Consider the following 18,400-nt stretch of genomic DNA (forward strand, 5'->3'; position numbering starts at 1 on the left):
CCAAATTTTCCAATAACCCAACACTGTTCTAGTCCCAATAAACCAGACTACAGAGTTTTGAGAATATTGATAAAAATAACAATTTATTAAGAATGTGTTTTTTTTACTTTCAGCTTCAAATATCATTATGTGTATATTTACAAAATAAGTTTATTACATTGTATTACAAGTTACAGTAGTACACAACACACACACTAATAACTTAATATTAGTAAAGTTAATAAATACTGTATTTAGATTTAAAAATTAAATATAGAGTTTGCTTACCAAATGTTCAAATGTATTTTTGATTAATTTGAAAGTAGACTGTTTTGAAAAATCTCCAACAATCCAGTGTGTAATTGGATTAATACTAGATTTCTTAGCAAAAGTAATATAATTCATTGATTTCAAAACAAATTCATGTTTATCAGATAATTGCAAATTTTTATTTGAATCTGTATTGAGTACACGTGAATTCAGTCTATAACAAATATTGCATAGATAAATATACATCATTTCATTAACAATATTGTTATTTAGAATTAATAATATTTTTTTCAGGTTAATTACCTTGGCATAACATTTGGTTGTGTCATTAACCAATCTACAACATTGTCTGCATCAGTCAATTCTCTCTTATAAACAGCTTTTTGTAATGTTTGTGTTTGAGTAACTAATTCTACTAAAACAGCCTCTTCAAAGTCTTCTTCTACCAAAGATTTTTCTTGTAATGGAACCCCGTTAAGTAATACTTGAGGTAATTTTCTAAAGCCAGTCTTGGCTACATACTCTTTTGCCAAAATTCGAGCAGTATCATAATCACTGTCTTCTCCAAATATTTCATCAATAGATGCTTTGGGATACTGCTTCCTGAATTCGCTTAAGACATCGTTAACAATAACATCTCTGTCTTCGCTAATTGATGTATAAATATGTGTTATGAAATTAAATGCAGTTAATGGTCTAGATGTTTGTTCAACGATATAATTGTAAGCATTTAATAAAGCTACACTAGCATCGTTCAGTCCTATAGCTGGCTTTGGTGAGACATTAAATACAATCCCAACACGTAAAGGACTTTGATGGTTTAAAAATGAATCAGTAAGTTTTAGTAAAGGCCAAGAACTTTTAGAAGCTGGATTACAAACAATTATAAGGTTATACAGGTTACGGCGAATACTTCGTAACATGCCAGGAAATGTTGGTCGAAGCAAATCATCAACTGACGAAGGCCATCTTTTATATATAGCATCAGTTTCTAAATCATTTACCCATTGAATAGCAGAATCCCGAATATCTACAGCATACGATTTTCCTTTAACACTACCAAAATCTAGTGCCAACATAGAAGAAATCGCTTTTTTGTCGGTAATTCCTATAAAAAAATAGATAATTACAATATATATATTTTTTAAATACAAAAAATTGCAATTACCAATAGAATATAACCCTTCCATTATACTCAATTCTTGAGTAACTGAATCTAATATAGTTGGCATATCTGTGATATCTATATCAAAATACATTCCATTTAATAATAAAACTGTATCAGTAGGTTGCAAATTCAATCCCATAGAAAAACTATCTTGATTTTTTGATACTTCATCTCTTAGTTCTTTACTAACTTTAACATTAGCCAATGATCTAGCCTAAAAGAAATTAACATTAAAATTATACTTCATACTTTTATATATATTTTAGCTTCAAATTACTTGAGTGGGAAAATTCTGAGCAATGTGAATAAAAGTCTGAATAGCATCTTGAGGTGGGCCGCTCATAATTCTCTGTGCTGCTTGCAGGCTCAATTCTTGAAATTGCCAAGCTTTAAGAGGAGCTAGTTCACTACTACTTTCAGACAAATGATTTCTAAACTTCAATAAATCCAGCTTTTTATCAGGGTATAACTCACTAAATTAAATAATTCAAAGTCTATTAGTATGAATATTAAATACTAATAAAAAAACAAAAATTACACAAGGCGTTTAAAATCAAATCCTTCAATTTCTGAAGTATCTTCTTCAACTTCATTTCTATTCATATCATTTTTATCTTTAACTACACTATCATCTTCTGCTTTATATTCAGTTGATTTCATATGTAGTTCAACACCATAACCAGATAGACGTACCTTCTGTTCGCTCTTTTCCTATAAATAAATGATTGATTATAAATTACAATCTAACATAAACTTGCATTTACAATGTGTATTAAACAAATTACTTTTACGAAATGGCGTAAAACATAGTCTATTGATCCTTCTTGAGCATATTGTTTTAAAACTGTATGATAAGAAGCAAATTCTGCTGTTCCTAATTCACCATATAGTATTGCTATGTTACTTTTGTTTTTAGAAGAAGGATGATGATGATCTATGTGATATGTTTCACACAAATGTTTTGAACCTTCAGCCTTTAAAAATTATTGTGATTTAAGTTTTTAAAATTGATAATACGTACATAATACGTTGAAAAATACTAACACTAATTCGTTGCAAAACTTTTTTTAATTCTTCAATTGAACACACTAGTTCACCATCAATTTCTACAGTAGTAGAACACTGTATTCCTCTATCAGCTGCCATCTGTGCGTACATTTCAATACGTGGTGAATATGTATGCATGGATAGAGAAAATTTTAATAGTCTCAATTTAGAATTGGATAATAATAATTCTGCTTTAGATAATGCAATCTTGTATTTGATTTGATCATTATCTATAACATTGTCATAAAACATTTTATAATTATTATACAAATTATATTAATACTTTAGTTTATACTATACCAAGTTGACTTAAGGCTGGATTAAGCTGTGATATACTATCTACAAATGACCATAAAGAATATGAATTTTCTTCAGCCATATACTCTGCCATTTCTAAGACAAGTGGTACCATACTCCACTTTGTATCAATCATGGTTGTAACATACTTTCCTTTTTTAGAATTTTTATTTTCCGATTCATGTGTGAATAAAAGAATAAAACATATCAAACCAACTATAAAATAAAAGTTTGATGTATCTGAAACAAAAAATTGATGAATTATAAATTAACTTTAAAAATGAAATATAATTAATTATTATTTTATTAAAAATGAGCGTTATTTTACATTACTATAAACTACCTGTGTTTATGAATAAAATATAAAAAAATAATTAAAAGGGTAAATCTGAATATATTGTTAATTTAACATGATATTTATTCATATTTTTAACTTTGCCCATTAAGTATTTTTTTTTTTTTTTAAACTTTCAATATATATAATTATTATATCAAATAAAGTTAAAGTTAAATTAAAGTTAAAATATTTATTAAATTGAATGTTTTAAAATAAACTACAATTTATTATATAAATAATCATAACTTTGCCCCCTTTTACAAACATTTTTGCCAGCGCCTATGATACTTTTTATACTAAATGTATAAAAATATTTTTTTAATTTTTATAAGTGCTTATAGGTACTTAGTTATTTCTGTATAATATGTGTATAATATTACCTAAATAAAATGTAAAACCTATATATTTTATGTAATAAATCAATAATTTAATAACATTTGACGTCTAATTAATTTTTAATTATGGTAGAAGTATTTTTGGTTTAGTCTTTAGAATTAGTTTTTTCTGGAACTTTTATTTTTTCCATAATGATTATGGGAGTGATTGTAACGTTTATTATTAAAAAAATTATAATTACCATTAGTTTTAAAATCTGGATACTTTCGTTTATATCTTTTCCGGTTCTGCCTAACAGAGTGATTCTTTTTTCCTGTAAAAACAAATATAATATATTTAACTCAATGTTTTAACGGATTTTGTCACAAAAACATTTAGTAATGAGTTATACAGAAAAATAAAAATAAAACTTACTATGGTCATATTCCAATGAATCGTATCTATCATTTTCATTAAAATTAGCCATTTTTAACTATAAGTTTTTTAAGTGAAATACAAGTATTCAAAATAAGACAAGCTTAAAGTAAATAAGAACTCATAATGTTGTATTATTTAATACGTGGTAAATTTTTTAATCATTAAACAAAAATAAAATTCAATCCATGCTATTTGTTAAACACAAAACACATTCACAATATTTCCAATAAACTATTAAATAAGTAGGTACTTCACAATAAATTAATGGATTTTCTGAATTTAATATTTACTGTCGAGCCCGACGTAAACATTAAATGTAAAAGATAACAATAATACAGGTAGTAGGTACCTAACCTCAACGTGCTTACTGCTTACATGTAATCGAATTTGGTTGGTTGATGATAAGAAAAGCTGAATGCCGAATGAAACGATTGTTTAAAATGTTTAAATTAACATGCTACATTGTACTATAGTACATACACCATAAAAAATTACACATTAATTAATAATTATAATAATTTTATCATTAATATCTGAATATCATATTACATTATTAAAAAAAAAATTAAAGCGATAAACATATGTAAATAATAATATTTTATTATTGTTCCATATTATAAAAACAGACATATTATATTATTTTATACTATGTCTGTGGTATAAGCAAAATAATAGTAATTCTAATTCATGATCTCACACATTATTTCATAAATCTGACTAATAACATTATATTATTTACTTATTTTTTTGATTTATGTTGTTTTCATTAATTTTTTTGAAATATAAATAATAATAATAAATTAACTATAAATTATTTTATTGAGGGTGGTGTATGCTATTTCTGGACTTCTACAATAATAACAAATTTAATTGTCTTAAAAAACTTAAAAATAATTTAAAGAAAACGTGAACATTTATGTTACACCAGTTTTCAATATAAACAGTTTTGCATTTTAATGTAATTTAAAAAGAAAAAACTTCACATTTAAAATGTGCACTAAATATTATGTTATATAATTATTTGTAATTATAAAAGCATTTTTTGACATACCTAGGTATTATAATTTTAAAATGTTAAGCCATTTATAGACGCTTAACATTTTTAACTTTACTTTTTATTTAATTTATTTTATTACTCGGTTACAAAGCTATCAAAAATAAAGTCACCGTTAATTTTTTATAAGCACTAAAGATTAGGAATTATAAATTAAATTTTTAATAAAGTAGGTACCGACTACATAAATTTAATACTAGAAATCACCTTTAAAGTGTAAAATTGTCGGTTTTTTTACTGTTACTAAGGTTATGATGAACACTTATATAACTGAAGTTGTTTCATTATAGGTAATTAGGGTTCAAATTTGAAAGCATTATGGTCAATTAAAAAAGTATTTAAAATTTGAAAAAAGAAAAAAATGCATTTAATTTATAAAAAAAAGCAATTAAAAAATTCACTAAAAATTAAATAGATTTCAATTGATTTAACTAATTTGTATTAAAAAAAAACAAATCAATACCATGTACATTGTACTTAATTAAACTGTCTTCAGTAAAACACAACGGTTTAGGCTCAAAATGTTTTAGAAAATAATCTGTCTATGTCTACCAAACTTATTGGAGTGTATTTCATATATAAATAATTATTTGAATTAAGATTACTATTTATAAGATTGTCATTGTTTATTGTTTCTCCAATTAATACTTGGTTGATTTTTTTTTTATGTTTTCAAATCTTTTATTTTAACTGCTTTAAGATATTACTTTTTTGAATTTTTCCAAAATCCATTTAGCCACTTTGCCATTACATATTTACATTCTTCAAGTTCAATTTCTTAATTATTCACAATATCTTCACTTTTTGATAATAAAATACAATTGAACACAAAAAAAAACATTTATAAATAAAAAGTGTGTTTATAAGTAAAAAGACAAAAAAAAAATACACCCATAATCTTAGATATTAAATAAAACACATTATTATACAAAAATTATTTTTCTATTATTATTATTATTAAAAATGGTTTTTACCCTCAAATCCGAACCCTAATTATATTTAATATCTAATATCAAACGATCCAAATGATCATCTTTCTACTTCTAAAGGTGACAAAAGGAAAAAGATACACATAATTGTAATACATTTATAATGGCATTGCTCCACTTAGAATCTAAAATCCATATTATGTACAATAGATTATAATTGAAATGTATATTATAAATTATTATACATATGATTGTTGGTATACGTTTATCACATTTTTGATATTATCCTTTATTCATTATGGCCCACATGTGGCTACGAACTAAATAATATTGCTAATGTATATATTTAAAATAATATTATTATATACTTAATAATATTTCTAGATTCTAGTTATAATAATATTTAATTAATAATAAGTATATGTAAACAGGTGTGCTATTAATGAGCAATAAAGATTTTTTTACAAAATTGTTCATGTGCACAATTAAAAAGGATGAGAGCCACTGCTTTAGCCTATCAGGCATTTGTATCATAAGAATTATAATTTGTCTTTGCTTATTTAATATGTTATGTAGGTAGTACAATTTTAATTATACTTCATTATCAACAATTGTAATAAAGATACAACTAAATAAACAAAACATTTCTTACCTTATACAATAATGTTATTAGTATTGTTAAAATTCCAAAGAAATATTATAATTATTAGTTACCAAAATGATTTATTTTGAAACTATATATTCAATTATTTTTATTTAATTTTACAGTAATCTTAAAAAATATAATACATGTGGAATCAAAATAAACAATTAAAAATATTGTTGCTAAATTATATAACTATAATATTTTATGCAGATAGTTTAATAAGGTGAAAATTTATCATTTTTATCTCTTTTCTTATTCATTTGTTTTTTGTTGTTAATACTTCCTAATAGTTCTTTGAGTCCAGTCAATGCTCCTAAAGCTCCTAAACCATTTGGATTTGATAATAATGTTGCCAAGGTCTCAGTCGTTGTTTTTGCATCTGCTACAAAATTAGATGCAAATTCTTCATCATAATCCACTGATTCTCCAGATGATTTATTATACTGATCAACACTGTCAACAAAACCATAAATATATCATTGAAACTTATCAAATGTTATGTTATTAGTTATTATTAACCTTAAATTAATCAATGTTTTAGCCACATTAACAGCATCAGCTTGTCCACTAATTGTTATAGCTCTTTCCATTTTTCCAGATGCTTCGTGTTCTTCAGTATTTGATATTCTTATCATGGCTCCACTTATTCTTCTGTATGAACATAGTATAAAATAGTAATAATAATGTTAATATTAATTGTGTTTTTTAATTGATATTGAACAAAATATAATACAATTTTGAATTTTGTAATTAAAAACATGCAATTTAGGTTAGTCAGCAGTATAATATAATAATAAGATATGTGTTCTAGCACTTGTATGTATATGGTATGTTATGATGAAAGTAGTTTGTGTGTTAGTATGTACTATTATACTATGTAAACACTATACACATATTATGTATGTTAATGTGTACTAAGACTAAAATAACACAGCAACAAAATATGATTTAGTAAAAATATGTTACTGTTTAATATAATAGTAAATTGTTAACTGCGTATAATCAAACAGCACAAATAATATAAATATAAAAATGAATGGCTATATTAACTATTAGATCAAGTGACAAAAATAAATTAATCCAATCTGGATTATTAAATCATTATTAACAAATAACAAATTTCAGTCATATAATCTAAATAATTAATTAAATACATATATATATATATATATTACTCAATATAATAATAGTGTACTATAATGGAAGTTATTGAATTTAGTAATAAATGAAAATTAATTTCGTTATAATTTAAATTTATTCTTTGGTTACATCTTACTAATCAGGAAATGTAAAGAAATAAAATTAAATGAGATTATGTGTGTTTGTGTATGTGTTAATTAATGGTTTGCAACTATTTTAAGATGCTGGATTCTATCTACTATAGTTAATTTAAGTAGAGTAACAGAGCAGGGGAATAATTTGTTTTAAACACTAAATTGTGATATAAATATAAATAATAATAATAAATTTTAAGTTGTTAAGGTTTAAATACCAGCAAAAATATTATTGTTAGAGAGTCTTTTGATGGTGATTGGTTTTTATGGTATATTCATATAATTATCTTCATGCAAGTAGTAAACTATAATAAGTGCAGTAATTGCACTGTGAAGCAAAATATGTTTAATAGTATTTTTTTAAATGAAATATAAATAAAAGTAGTATGCATTAAGAATTACCTAATTTCGGCAATTTTCGTTCCTCCTTTACCTATGATACATCCAATTATATCATTAGGTATAGCCATCTCATGGGTAACGTGCTGTTGTGAAGTTTTAGAACTGACACCACCACCTCGTAACTGACTACCTGCTAATGCAGCGAGCACTAAAATAATAATAAATTCAATTATATAATAACAGGTAAATACTATCACAACCAATTTATATTTGATGAAATGTAAGAAAAAAATTAAACACCTGATGGATCTAATCCAGAACCTGCAATTAAATTTGGGGCAATACTTGCAATTGTATTTAATGCTGTATTTGAGGCTGTTTGCTGTAAAATAAACATGTATTAAATACATTAAATTAATGTTATTATTTAAAACATTTATATTATTAAACCACTACTTTTTTATATTTATAACTTTTACTGTGTTAAATTGCATCCAGCATAGGCGTGCGCAGACTTTTGATTCCGGGGGTGCACACAAAAAATTAGGGACCACAATAATTTTGAAAGCCATTATAGGTACAGCAAATATATATATATATATATAAAATGCATTAAAAATAATTTTTTTTTTATTTTATTTATTCTAATAAATATTACATAACAACATAGATATAGAATATCTTATAACGATAATTGGATTTTTCAAGATTTAAAATGTACACTTAATTAATAATAATTAGGGCCCTTGCTGTTTTGGGCGAAGAGTTTGGGGATGCCCAGGCACCCTCGGCACTCCCCGTATATACGCCTATGGCATGCAGGGACACAATTTTTCTAATAAAAAAAATTGGGGGTTCTGAAGTACTTTTATTTTCATGATGTTATTTTATGGTTTGAGGATGCTAAACACACCCTAGCCCCCCTCCCCTCAATTGTATCTTACTTCTAACTATTAAGGTATACTATAGCAGTATAAAATTAATAAGATTTTAAATGTTATACAAATAATTATAACTCTAGCTGAATATATATATTTACATCACCAACTGCTGGAATTGCTAGTGATCCTTGAAGAGTATAGGCTTGGCCTCCACAAAGTACTACAGGCCCAGGTTGTGTTACAAAAGGTCTATAAGCAACTGTAGGTCCTCTTCCTGGTGTCTAATATAATAACAGATAATTAAATTAACAAAAATGATTACAGTTAAAGTAATAATTATAAATATTTTTATACATACCTCTAACATTACAATACATATCTGATGAATTGCCTCGGTGATAGCTTCTGCAGTACCACTAATACTCACCGTTCTTTCAGTAGAATTTGGTAATAGGTCTGAAGCTACATTTACCATAGCTCCACTAGCTTCTCGTATTTCCCTGATTTTTACACCTCCTTTTCCAATTAATGATCCACATTGAGAAGCAGGTACAATAAGTTTTATTGTAGTAGAATTATTACTTGATTGTTTTCGACTATTTTGAAGGTGTGTAGGAGAATTCTGTAAATATTTAATTTGATGAAATATTATAAAAAAATTTTTTTATATTTTCAGTATCTGTTCATATTAACTATACAAAATATATTAATTTTTATTGTATATGTTACCATGAAAGTAATAAACATAATGTTATTTTAATTAATCTAATGAATAATTCTAAAAACCATTTTTGATACTTAAATGTATTCAATCCTATGAATGCAACTTATTAAAATAATAGATGGGAAGCTAAATTACAACTGTATTAATAGCTATAATACTCAAATATGTCTTTTGTATAATACATTTTATAAAATAACATCGTTGATAATAGAATAGTTTATTTTATAATCAATGATAATAGACATCGATAAAACATTAAAACAATTTAAATAAAATAACACTCGTATAAAATAATGAAATCACCACCTCCATAATAACAAAAAACATACAACATATTAAAATTTATTTAACAAAAATGTACTATTATACTTTGGTTTTGCTAATCAGTTATTAACGTCAAAGAGTCAAGCTAATATAAACTGGAAAAATAATTTCTCTTTGTACATAAAGATACTAAACACCGACTACAATAGAAGTTGACCTTCTAGTTAATTTTCATGTCCATAAGTTAATATTTTATGAATTAATACAGGGGTCTTCCACCCACGGCCAGCGGGTCGCTTGTAGCCCGCTCTGTCATAATATGTGGCCCGCAATCACATTTGAAATTTAGCATGTTTATTTTCTATTTCGAAAAAATTGATTTACTAAAACTGAATTTTTGTATAATATACATGTTTTAATTACGAATGCGGCCCACAAGATTTTTGAAAAATAATACATGGCCCGCTGCAATATACTTTGTATATTTGTATATTACTTTGAATAACTAGTTATTAATACATCAAATAATTAAAAAATTGGTTACCTGTTCTAAAATTTTTGTAATTAATGCAAATGCTTTTTGTATTATATTAATGTTGCCAGTGACAGTCACAATACGCTCTGGAGTCGAGCTATCAGTGATAGTAATTGTAGCTTCAGACTAATAATAAAATAAACAAGAATAAATTAGTAATTAAGAGTTTATTAATTAAGTATATTTTGAACAAGTATAAGTAGAAAATAAAATATATATATGATATTTGTTGGCTTAATATGTATTATAAATCTGTATTTTAAAATGTGTAATCGTATTGGCGTAAAAAGGAGGGTAAGGAACAAAATGTTTAAAAAGTTTCTCCACTTCCTCACCCCCCCTCCCCCCCCAAAAAAAAAACAATAAATAAATATATAAATAATTAACACTTTATCAAGTAAGCTGAAAATTTAACCCAAATAAATAAAATTGAGAAAAAATTATTTAAAATTTCTTAAATTTGGACAATGAGGATTGTTATTTTTTGCAGAAAATATTTAAAGAGAATAATATGATCAGATAATATTATATTTTACCATATATAATATGCATATTATGTATATTTGTGATCTATGTAGTTTACTTAGTTTGCTTAATAGAAAGATATTGAATGTCAATTTTGCAAAATTTGTACAGTTATATGGCTTATACTTGAAGTAAAGAAACAATGAAAAGCTAAGTTCTGCATTTTATTAATTCAATATTAAGAAAATACCTACTCTTCCAAAAAACTCACACAAGTCCCAAGTTTAGGCTGTGATAAATTATTTACTCGGAGGAAAACTAAGAATTTTTGAATAGCTGTTATTATTTTTATAGGCGAATACACGCTTATAAATAAATCTGGTGATTATATATTTCTAAACATAAATTTATATAAATATATAAATTATATTTTTTATTATATTATGAGATAATATTAAAGAACTCCCCTCTCCCCCCTAAAAAAAAAAATTCTAAAATCCGCAACTGGATATAATGCATACAATCATGTATAATTACTTGGTTTCTAAGGTCTCTGACAACTTCTCCATATTCCCCAATAAGTGGAAGGATTTCCTAAAAACAATAGATAAAAATTACATAAGTAAATCAAATATGTTATAAGTCAAGTGATAATTGAAACATCAATATTTTAGTTAAAATGAATAATCAATAAGCATAATATTATAATGAATTAATATTGAGCAGTCTCTTAAAAATTATTGATTCATTAAATTTTAGAGAATTATTTAATAAATCTTTATTTTTCTTAATGCAACTTAAGGTTGGACTTTTAAAAAATATTATAAAATATTAAAAAATTGGATTAGATTGCATAAAAATATTGATTTATTGAACAGCTAGGTAACTAAAATTTAATGGGATGCTGAATAATTTTTAAGGGCTCATTATTGATTTATTAAATAATGAATGATTGTTTATGTAACCAGCATTGGTTCTATTAATATAAATATATATACACCTAAAATTACTAGAAGTATAAATTCATATATTTATACCTTTCCCATAAGTATTCTAATGGTTAATACAACATCAGAATAATGTCCATCTGCTGGATCATAATCTATCCCTTCATGAGCAGCCATTCTTAAAAAATTATAACTTAGTTAACTAAAAATAAATAATACTGAGGAAAACAAAGATGTCCTTTTTGGAGAGGATTATATAATTTTATATAGGGCAAATTTTTTGCTCACATTTCCTAAACTATTTTGTTTTAAAAATTAATTTCTAAAAATGATTAAACGTTATCAATTATCAGTTGTTATCTCTCATCTTAGTTCATGGCTTGTATCAAAATCTATGAAAAAATGTTATATACCTATATAGTACGTCGTAACATATATTATTATATTATATTATACAATGTATTCCTATATAATAATAATATAATATTGGTCATTGGAGCCAATTATTGTCCTATTTTGCCTATATTAGAAATTTGAAAAACAGCAAATAGTTTTAACGAATTTTATCAACAGAATGATTTTTAGTAAAATATTTGCTTAGATTAAATCTATCCTGTACCTATAATGCAATTTTTTACCGTAGTATCATATTAATACTATCAATAATGGTAAAATATTATTGTCACGCAATGCATTTATTTTCTATCATGGATTAAAATTACTAAAATATATTCTGATTAATTTGTTAATCTATCTTTTTATGTTTAGTAAAACAAATGTACTTAAATAAAGTAGTTTCTCGACCATAGCCATGTAGACCGTGTGGCCTAATGGATAAGGCGTCGGACTTCGGATCCGAAGATTGCAGGTTCGAGTCCTGTCACGGTCGAAGCATTTTTGCAACTTTTTATTGATATTCATAATATAAATTTCATATATTATTATTTTCAAAACTTTTAAATTTATTTTTATAAATAATCAGAATTTGAGTTTAATTTTTTGTCAATAACATAAAAGCATTGATCTTTATCAAAGTAAAACCAATAAAGATTGAAATATTTATTATAATATATTCGATTACATTATAGCTAGTAAGCGCTTATTAGTCCTATCTGGCTATCTAATAAGTCGGATAAAAATTATTTTTTCAAATAGTAAAAATTATAAAATTATAACTGATCATATTTTATTCATATGGTGAAGACTGTAGATATTAGATACACTAGAATAGTAGACACTAGACTATAATAATTAATAAAACAAAAATTATATAGGAGTATAGGTACTTGTGAACACTTACCTATTTATACCTAGGTGTTTTTTTGAGATCATATTACGAATTTATAAAAACAAGACCAGTTGTACAATATGTTTTCATCAAAAATAGTGAAATGGTGCCTATACTGCTACACACTGTACTATAATAATTATTAATTAATAAACAATAGTGCTCTTGCTCTACTTCGTACTTGCAGGAGCTCGATCTTAACCTCCATTTATAGTTGATACCTACTTGATACTATGTATTATTATTTTGTTTATTTTTATTAATTTTTATGAATAACGTAATTACAGCTTGAGTTATATACTCGTACAGTCGTACAATAATATTATAAACTGTTTAGTGTTTGCTGTTTATGTGTCGCGGAAATAATGCGAAAGCTGTTCCCGCGAACACGGCGTCGTTGGTTAATAATATGTGAAAAAAACTGTTTAGTGTTTACCTACTGTTAATTTTTAAAGAAAGTACCTAGGTAAGTTGTTAATTTTATTATTGACGTAATTTTGCTGTAAAATATTGTATACTTTCGCAACGTATCTAACTATTACCTATACTTATATTAGTTATTATTTGTATGTCCTTAAGTCTTAAATGTCTATTCAATATTATTTGAAAATAGATTAGCAGTCAGAGTGAATTTTAGCTGATTTTTGATCATATAAATAAGTACACCTTACATCTACCAACTACTATTAACTTGTTAAAACCAAAAAATATATTGTATTATTTGTATTAAACTTCTGAGTTTATAAAAATGGTTGCGAGATTTTATCTATTTACCAAAGTATTATTACGTGTTGAATATTTTATTTTCAATACAACTGAAACTGAACAGAAAACAGTTAAAATAAAAGTATTTTTTTATTCAGTTTAATTTAATTTTTACTAGGTATACATGGAAATGTAAATTAATGGAATATGGGTTGTATACCTATAGGGAGTATAATGAATAGACAATAAGTGATCCATCAATGAGACTAGGTATAGACTATAGTTTATTTTATACAATTAACTATACTGTCTATACTACCTACCTTAACATAGGTATACCTATTATAGTAATATAGTCTATAGATAATATAGGTAATATTATTTAATGATAAAAATTGCCAGTAGAAACATTTGAAACTATATGACACATATGAAATGTAATATGTATTAGTTATTGTCTTTTAATATTTGTTACTGATACAGATCAATGTATTCAAATTTAAAAGTAAATAATGTATAACGTATATCAATTATAGTAATAAAGTAAAATTCAAGAGTTTTTCAAATAATACCCTTCTGTTAAATATACCACTTTCATCACATTTCCACGTAGACCGTGTGGCCTAATGGATAAGGCGTCGGACTTCGAATCCGAAGATTGCAGGTTCGAGTCCTGTCACGGTCGCAAAAAATTTCTTATTGTTTTTTGTGATTTTATTATAGTTTTAAATTTATTTTTATCATTTGTTATAAAATTTATTTTATAATCAATGATATTATTATTGTAACACGTCTCCATTATACATTATTATCCCTAACTCCGTTTAAATAAATATTTATTACATTTAAAGTAATTTTCTGAATATGATTTAAAATAACATTTTTTTTTTTTTAATGGTTGTGTAGGACTTCAAATCTATACTTTTTAATAATCTCATGTATTATTATATTAATTAATATATATGACAAATCTATCAGCTGTTTCATGTTTGTTGCTTTTATTTATCTACTATGATCTATAATAGAGAGCTTAGATAATATTAATAATAATATATAATATTATCTAGGCTCTCTAGTCTATAATATAAATTATAGAGGCCATATGAAATCTTATCAACTTACTATATTAGGTTTAATAATCAATTTAAAGTACAAGTAAAAATAAAAACATGATATTTACCGTAATTTTGTTTGCCGTGTTTTAAAAAATACAATTTAATTTAAAGTGTTAAAATTTTTATTTATTACTTATTTTAGTATTTTACTATATTTATTTTCTTAATTTGGTATTTTTTAAAATTCTTTTACGTAATTTTTTTTTATTAATGTTATGTGGTATAATTATATGATCGTTCGTTAACAATATAAATTATAAAATATAAACTAATAGATTATGAAAAAAATATTAGTATAGGTATAGTATAGAATATAGGTAGAACTAGTGGTATAAAATAATAACATAGCGGAATACACATTAATTATTAATCAGTGAGTATATTATATAAATTATTGTTTTAATTTATATTAAATGTACTTTTTATTATTTCCATGAAAATTTTGCTGGTCTTCTTTTGTGAGTTTTAAAACAAGTCAAACTAGAATTGAGAATTAGAGCAACTTAAATCATAAACTTTAGTCTTTCTAATATTTTTATAGAAAAGTCTATAAAAAAGTTGATGTTATGTTTAAACTATAACATAGAAAGTATTGTTTTATTGTAAATGATATAGAATTAAATTATTTCCATAATATTGCATATTTATGTATTGCTTATGTACATTTATATAATATATACGATAATTTTATAGGTAGGTATATAAAGTTCTATTTCGTTATTTATTTTGCTTGCCAAATTGTATGTCTATTATTTTATACCTGTTTCAATACGCTGACCTAAAAGTTATAAAATAATAGTATGCTATTAATTATTCTTTATGAAATATTTATTGTCTATAAACGTTTAAAAAATATATAGCTGAATAAAAATTAAATGCAAATAGAATATTTAAAAAACTATTATGCGACAATAGCATTTGTTTTGCATAAATTATTTGAAGTAAAATATAGTAAGCAATAACAAATATTTACCGACCGTGACAGGACTCGAACCTGCAATCTTCGGATCCGAAGTCCGACGCCTTATCCATTAGGCCACACGGTCTATATGTTGGATTGTTTAACCCTGTTGATTTTAAGGGTGTATCTACTGTATATATTTAATTTTGAATAAGCATTAAATATTGTATTCATTTTATAATGATATAATTTTTTAGATTCTGAGTGGAGCAATAATGTTTTTGTTTTACAATGATAAGGGTTTTTTTGTATTACAATACATTATAGTCAAACAAATGATTCGATATACATGCAATTTGGAGGGTGGTTAGGTGCTGATACAGAACCGGATCTGATACTTTAGAACAGCAGTTCCTAAACTTTATTTTTCGCGGTGCCTTATTTAGGATCAAATTTAATCACGGTGCCCTGCTGTGAATACATACCGCTACTATGAAAGACAGAACAAAAAAAAAAATTCTGTACATTTTAAGTTATTTATTATATGAGCTGTAAATCGCGGTGGCACTCTTAGGAAGTGCTCGCGGTGCACAGTTTGGGAACCGCTGCTTTAGAAGGTTAAAAATTAAAAATTCTAGGTTTATGATAAATCATACAAGGTTTTGGGTAATTCAACTTTCAAGGAGTGATTTAAAATTGTTCACTACTAATATATTATATATTATTATTATTTACTAAACAAAATAAAGTTTTTAAAATTTTTAGATTAATTTTAAGATTGTTGTCCGTAGGTATCACTACCTATTTTATAATGTGTTGTCACGTTAATATTGAATAGGTAATTATTTAAAATGACAGCTAGTAATATAGTAATAATTACAAATTACTATATGTATAAATATACAATATTATAATTTTTTTTTATACGGTATGTTTTTGGATAAAATTAGTTCAATCTATACCATAAGTAGGTATTATTAATAACAATAAATAATTAATGAAATATCCATAGAAAATATAGGCTGGCAGATCGTCTCCGCTCAGTATTGTTTTTCATAAATTATAATTGAATTCAAATTTAACACAACCATATTCATTGATCCATTTTAGTAAGGTAAGTTAAGTAGGTATCTATATTTAATATTTTAATGAAGAGGCACATTGGCACCACTTATATTATAATATTCAAAAAATATCAAAAAAAATATTACACAATTTCAAACTAAGAAATGACTTATTAATTTATTATCATTTGTTAGAAAAAAACAAATCTAATTTAACTGTAGGTATTCGCAACATTTAGTAATTAATTTTCAAAAAATACTTTTGTCAGTATTTTTTTCATATAGATACATAGTACAACTTTTTCTCACGAGTATTGAACTGACGAATAATGTGGATTTTAAATATAAATTATATATTTATGAATCTTAGAATAATAATAGACTATTAAAATATGAAAAACAAAGTTCATTTTGTGTACGCAAACATTTTAATTTATATTATAATTTATTACATAATGATATAACAAAGATAATTTTTATTTTTTAATAAAGTAACGAAAATACTTAAAAAAAACTAATAGAAAAAAAGTGTGGAATGGCAGGAACGGATGGCGGCCGGCCGCCCGTGCTCGGTCGACGGGATTCCAGGACGAAAACTCGGCGAACCAGTGCGGTGGTTCGTGTCCGATGTCATTTTCGCCCAAGTGCCCCGCCGGTCGAGTTCGAACTGCCGGCCGCCGATGCCGCACACCGATTAGCCCGGAAACGCTGCACGGTGTAACGGACATCCGTTCCACTGCCATACTTAGCTGAATCTGCGCCACATCTAATTTGACCGGTCTAACGGTCTCGATAAATAAGGGTTTTCTTACCCTTATACTGAGTATCTGTCATTGAATTTTTTCAACTCATGGACGAATTCGTCCCTATACTCCTTCTCAGCTGGGTGGTTCGATGACGTTACACTGCAACCACAACCGCAGATGGTCCTGAAGACTCTGCGGAGACCTCTCCGTAGGGCTGACAAGAATTGACTTTTTTTTTTTTCGCAATGGCACCGTCTTGTCTGTGTCAATAATAGTGGCCTCTTTGTCATTTTCTTCGCACGGCGACAATGTCTGTTTTTCCACGGGGCACAACACCGGCGGAGCCACCTTAACTTTTTCTATCACGGGACCGGGAGTTTCAATGTCATGTGTTATGGTTTCGACCGGCGCATTGGTATCCGTTTCCACAAAACTGATGGCTTCCGTCATCAGCTCCGCGGAAGGCGCTAGCGTCAATATTGGCTCCTCGTCTGGGCTCACCACCGGAACCGCCATCTTGACATTTTCCATGTATCGGGACCGGGAGTTTTAATTTTACACGTTGAGGTTTCAACCGACGTCATAATTATCTCTACATCTGGACGATATATATCGCATTCAATATCATTTCCGATTGGATCCATAACTAGGTATTCCTAATTTTATAGA

At 25.9% G+C, this 18,400-nt stretch overlaps 2 protein-coding genes and 3 non-coding genes across 5 annotated transcripts in view; 2 read left to right on the forward strand and 3 right to left on the reverse strand.

Annotated features, from left to right (window-relative positions):
* LOC114120360 (UDP-glucose:glycoprotein glucosyltransferase) overlaps nucleotides 1-4,161 on the reverse strand; it is a 9,358-nt gene extending 5,197 nt beyond the window's left edge. Inside the window, exons 1-10 of the mRNA XM_027982238.2 lie at nucleotides 3,849-4,161; nucleotides 3,676-3,747; nucleotides 2,765-3,001; nucleotides 2,462-2,694; nucleotides 2,203-2,391; nucleotides 1,956-2,128; nucleotides 1,695-1,890; nucleotides 1,418-1,631; nucleotides 553-1,357; nucleotides 268-463 (exon numbers count right to left, since the gene is read on the reverse strand). Of these exons, the coding sequence (XP_027838039.2) occupies nucleotides 268-463; nucleotides 553-1,357; nucleotides 1,418-1,631; nucleotides 1,695-1,890; nucleotides 1,956-2,128; nucleotides 2,203-2,391; nucleotides 2,462-2,694; nucleotides 2,765-3,001; nucleotides 3,676-3,747; nucleotides 3,849-3,900 (2,367 nt within the window). The 5' untranslated portion in view covers nucleotides 3,901-4,161. The remainder of the gene's footprint in view (nucleotides 1-267; nucleotides 464-552; nucleotides 1,358-1,417; nucleotides 1,632-1,694; nucleotides 1,891-1,955; nucleotides 2,129-2,202; nucleotides 2,392-2,461; nucleotides 2,695-2,764; nucleotides 3,002-3,675; nucleotides 3,748-3,848) is intronic.
* Nucleotides 4,162-5,978: 1,817 nt separating this feature from the next.
* On the reverse strand, nucleotides 5,979-12,243 carry LOC114120352 (poly(rC)-binding protein 3-like). The gene is made up of 9 exons (XM_027982230.2): nucleotides 12,003-12,243; nucleotides 11,503-11,559; nucleotides 10,510-10,626; nucleotides 9,336-9,599; nucleotides 9,136-9,258; nucleotides 8,397-8,478; nucleotides 8,157-8,304; nucleotides 7,000-7,131; nucleotides 5,979-6,933 (listed from the first exon to the last, which is right to left on the reverse strand). Exons 1-9 carry the CDS (start codon nucleotides 12,087-12,089, stop codon nucleotides 6,696-6,698), a joined length of 1,248 nt encoding a protein of 415 aa, XP_027838031.1. The 5' UTR covers nucleotides 12,090-12,243; the 3' UTR covers nucleotides 5,979-6,695.
* Nucleotides 12,244-12,728: 485 nt separating this feature from the next.
* Nucleotides 12,729-12,801, forward strand: Trnar-ucg (transfer RNA arginine (anticodon UCG)). The gene has a single exon. It is a non-coding gene; the product is annotated as a tRNA-Arg (tRNA).
* Nucleotides 12,802-14,517: 1,716 nt separating this feature from the next.
* Nucleotides 14,518-14,590, forward strand: Trnar-ucg (transfer RNA arginine (anticodon UCG)). The gene has a single exon. It is a non-coding gene; the product is annotated as a tRNA-Arg (tRNA).
* Nucleotides 14,591-15,993: 1,403 nt separating this feature from the next.
* Trnar-ucg (transfer RNA arginine (anticodon UCG)) lies at nucleotides 15,994-16,066 on the reverse strand. Its single transcript has one exon. It is a non-coding gene; the product is annotated as a tRNA-Arg (tRNA).
* Between the last annotated feature and the right edge of the window lie 2,334 nt (nucleotides 16,067-18,400).

The sequence above is a fragment of the Aphis gossypii genome, chromosome 2 (genome assembly GCF_020184175.1).
Source record: "Aphis gossypii isolate Hap1 chromosome 2, ASM2018417v2, whole genome shotgun sequence".
In the NCBI taxonomy this organism is placed as follows: Eukaryota; Metazoa; Arthropoda; class Insecta; order Hemiptera; family Aphididae; genus Aphis; species Aphis gossypii.

Bases quoted from the DNA above. Each gene is read 5' to 3' on its own strand.
- LOC114120352 (XM_027982230.2), bottom strand. From the start codon at position 12,089: ATGGCTGCTCATGAAGGGATAGATTATGATCCAGCAGATGGACATTAT. The intron at 10,627-11,502 runs GTAATTATACAT...TTTTATTATTAG, and splicing joins TCAGAGACCTTAGAAACCAA to TCTGAAGCTACAATTACTAT. The intron at 9,259-9,335 runs GTATGTATAAAA...TTATTATATTAG, and splicing joins TATGTATTGTAATGTTAGAG to ACACCAGGAAGAGGACCTAC.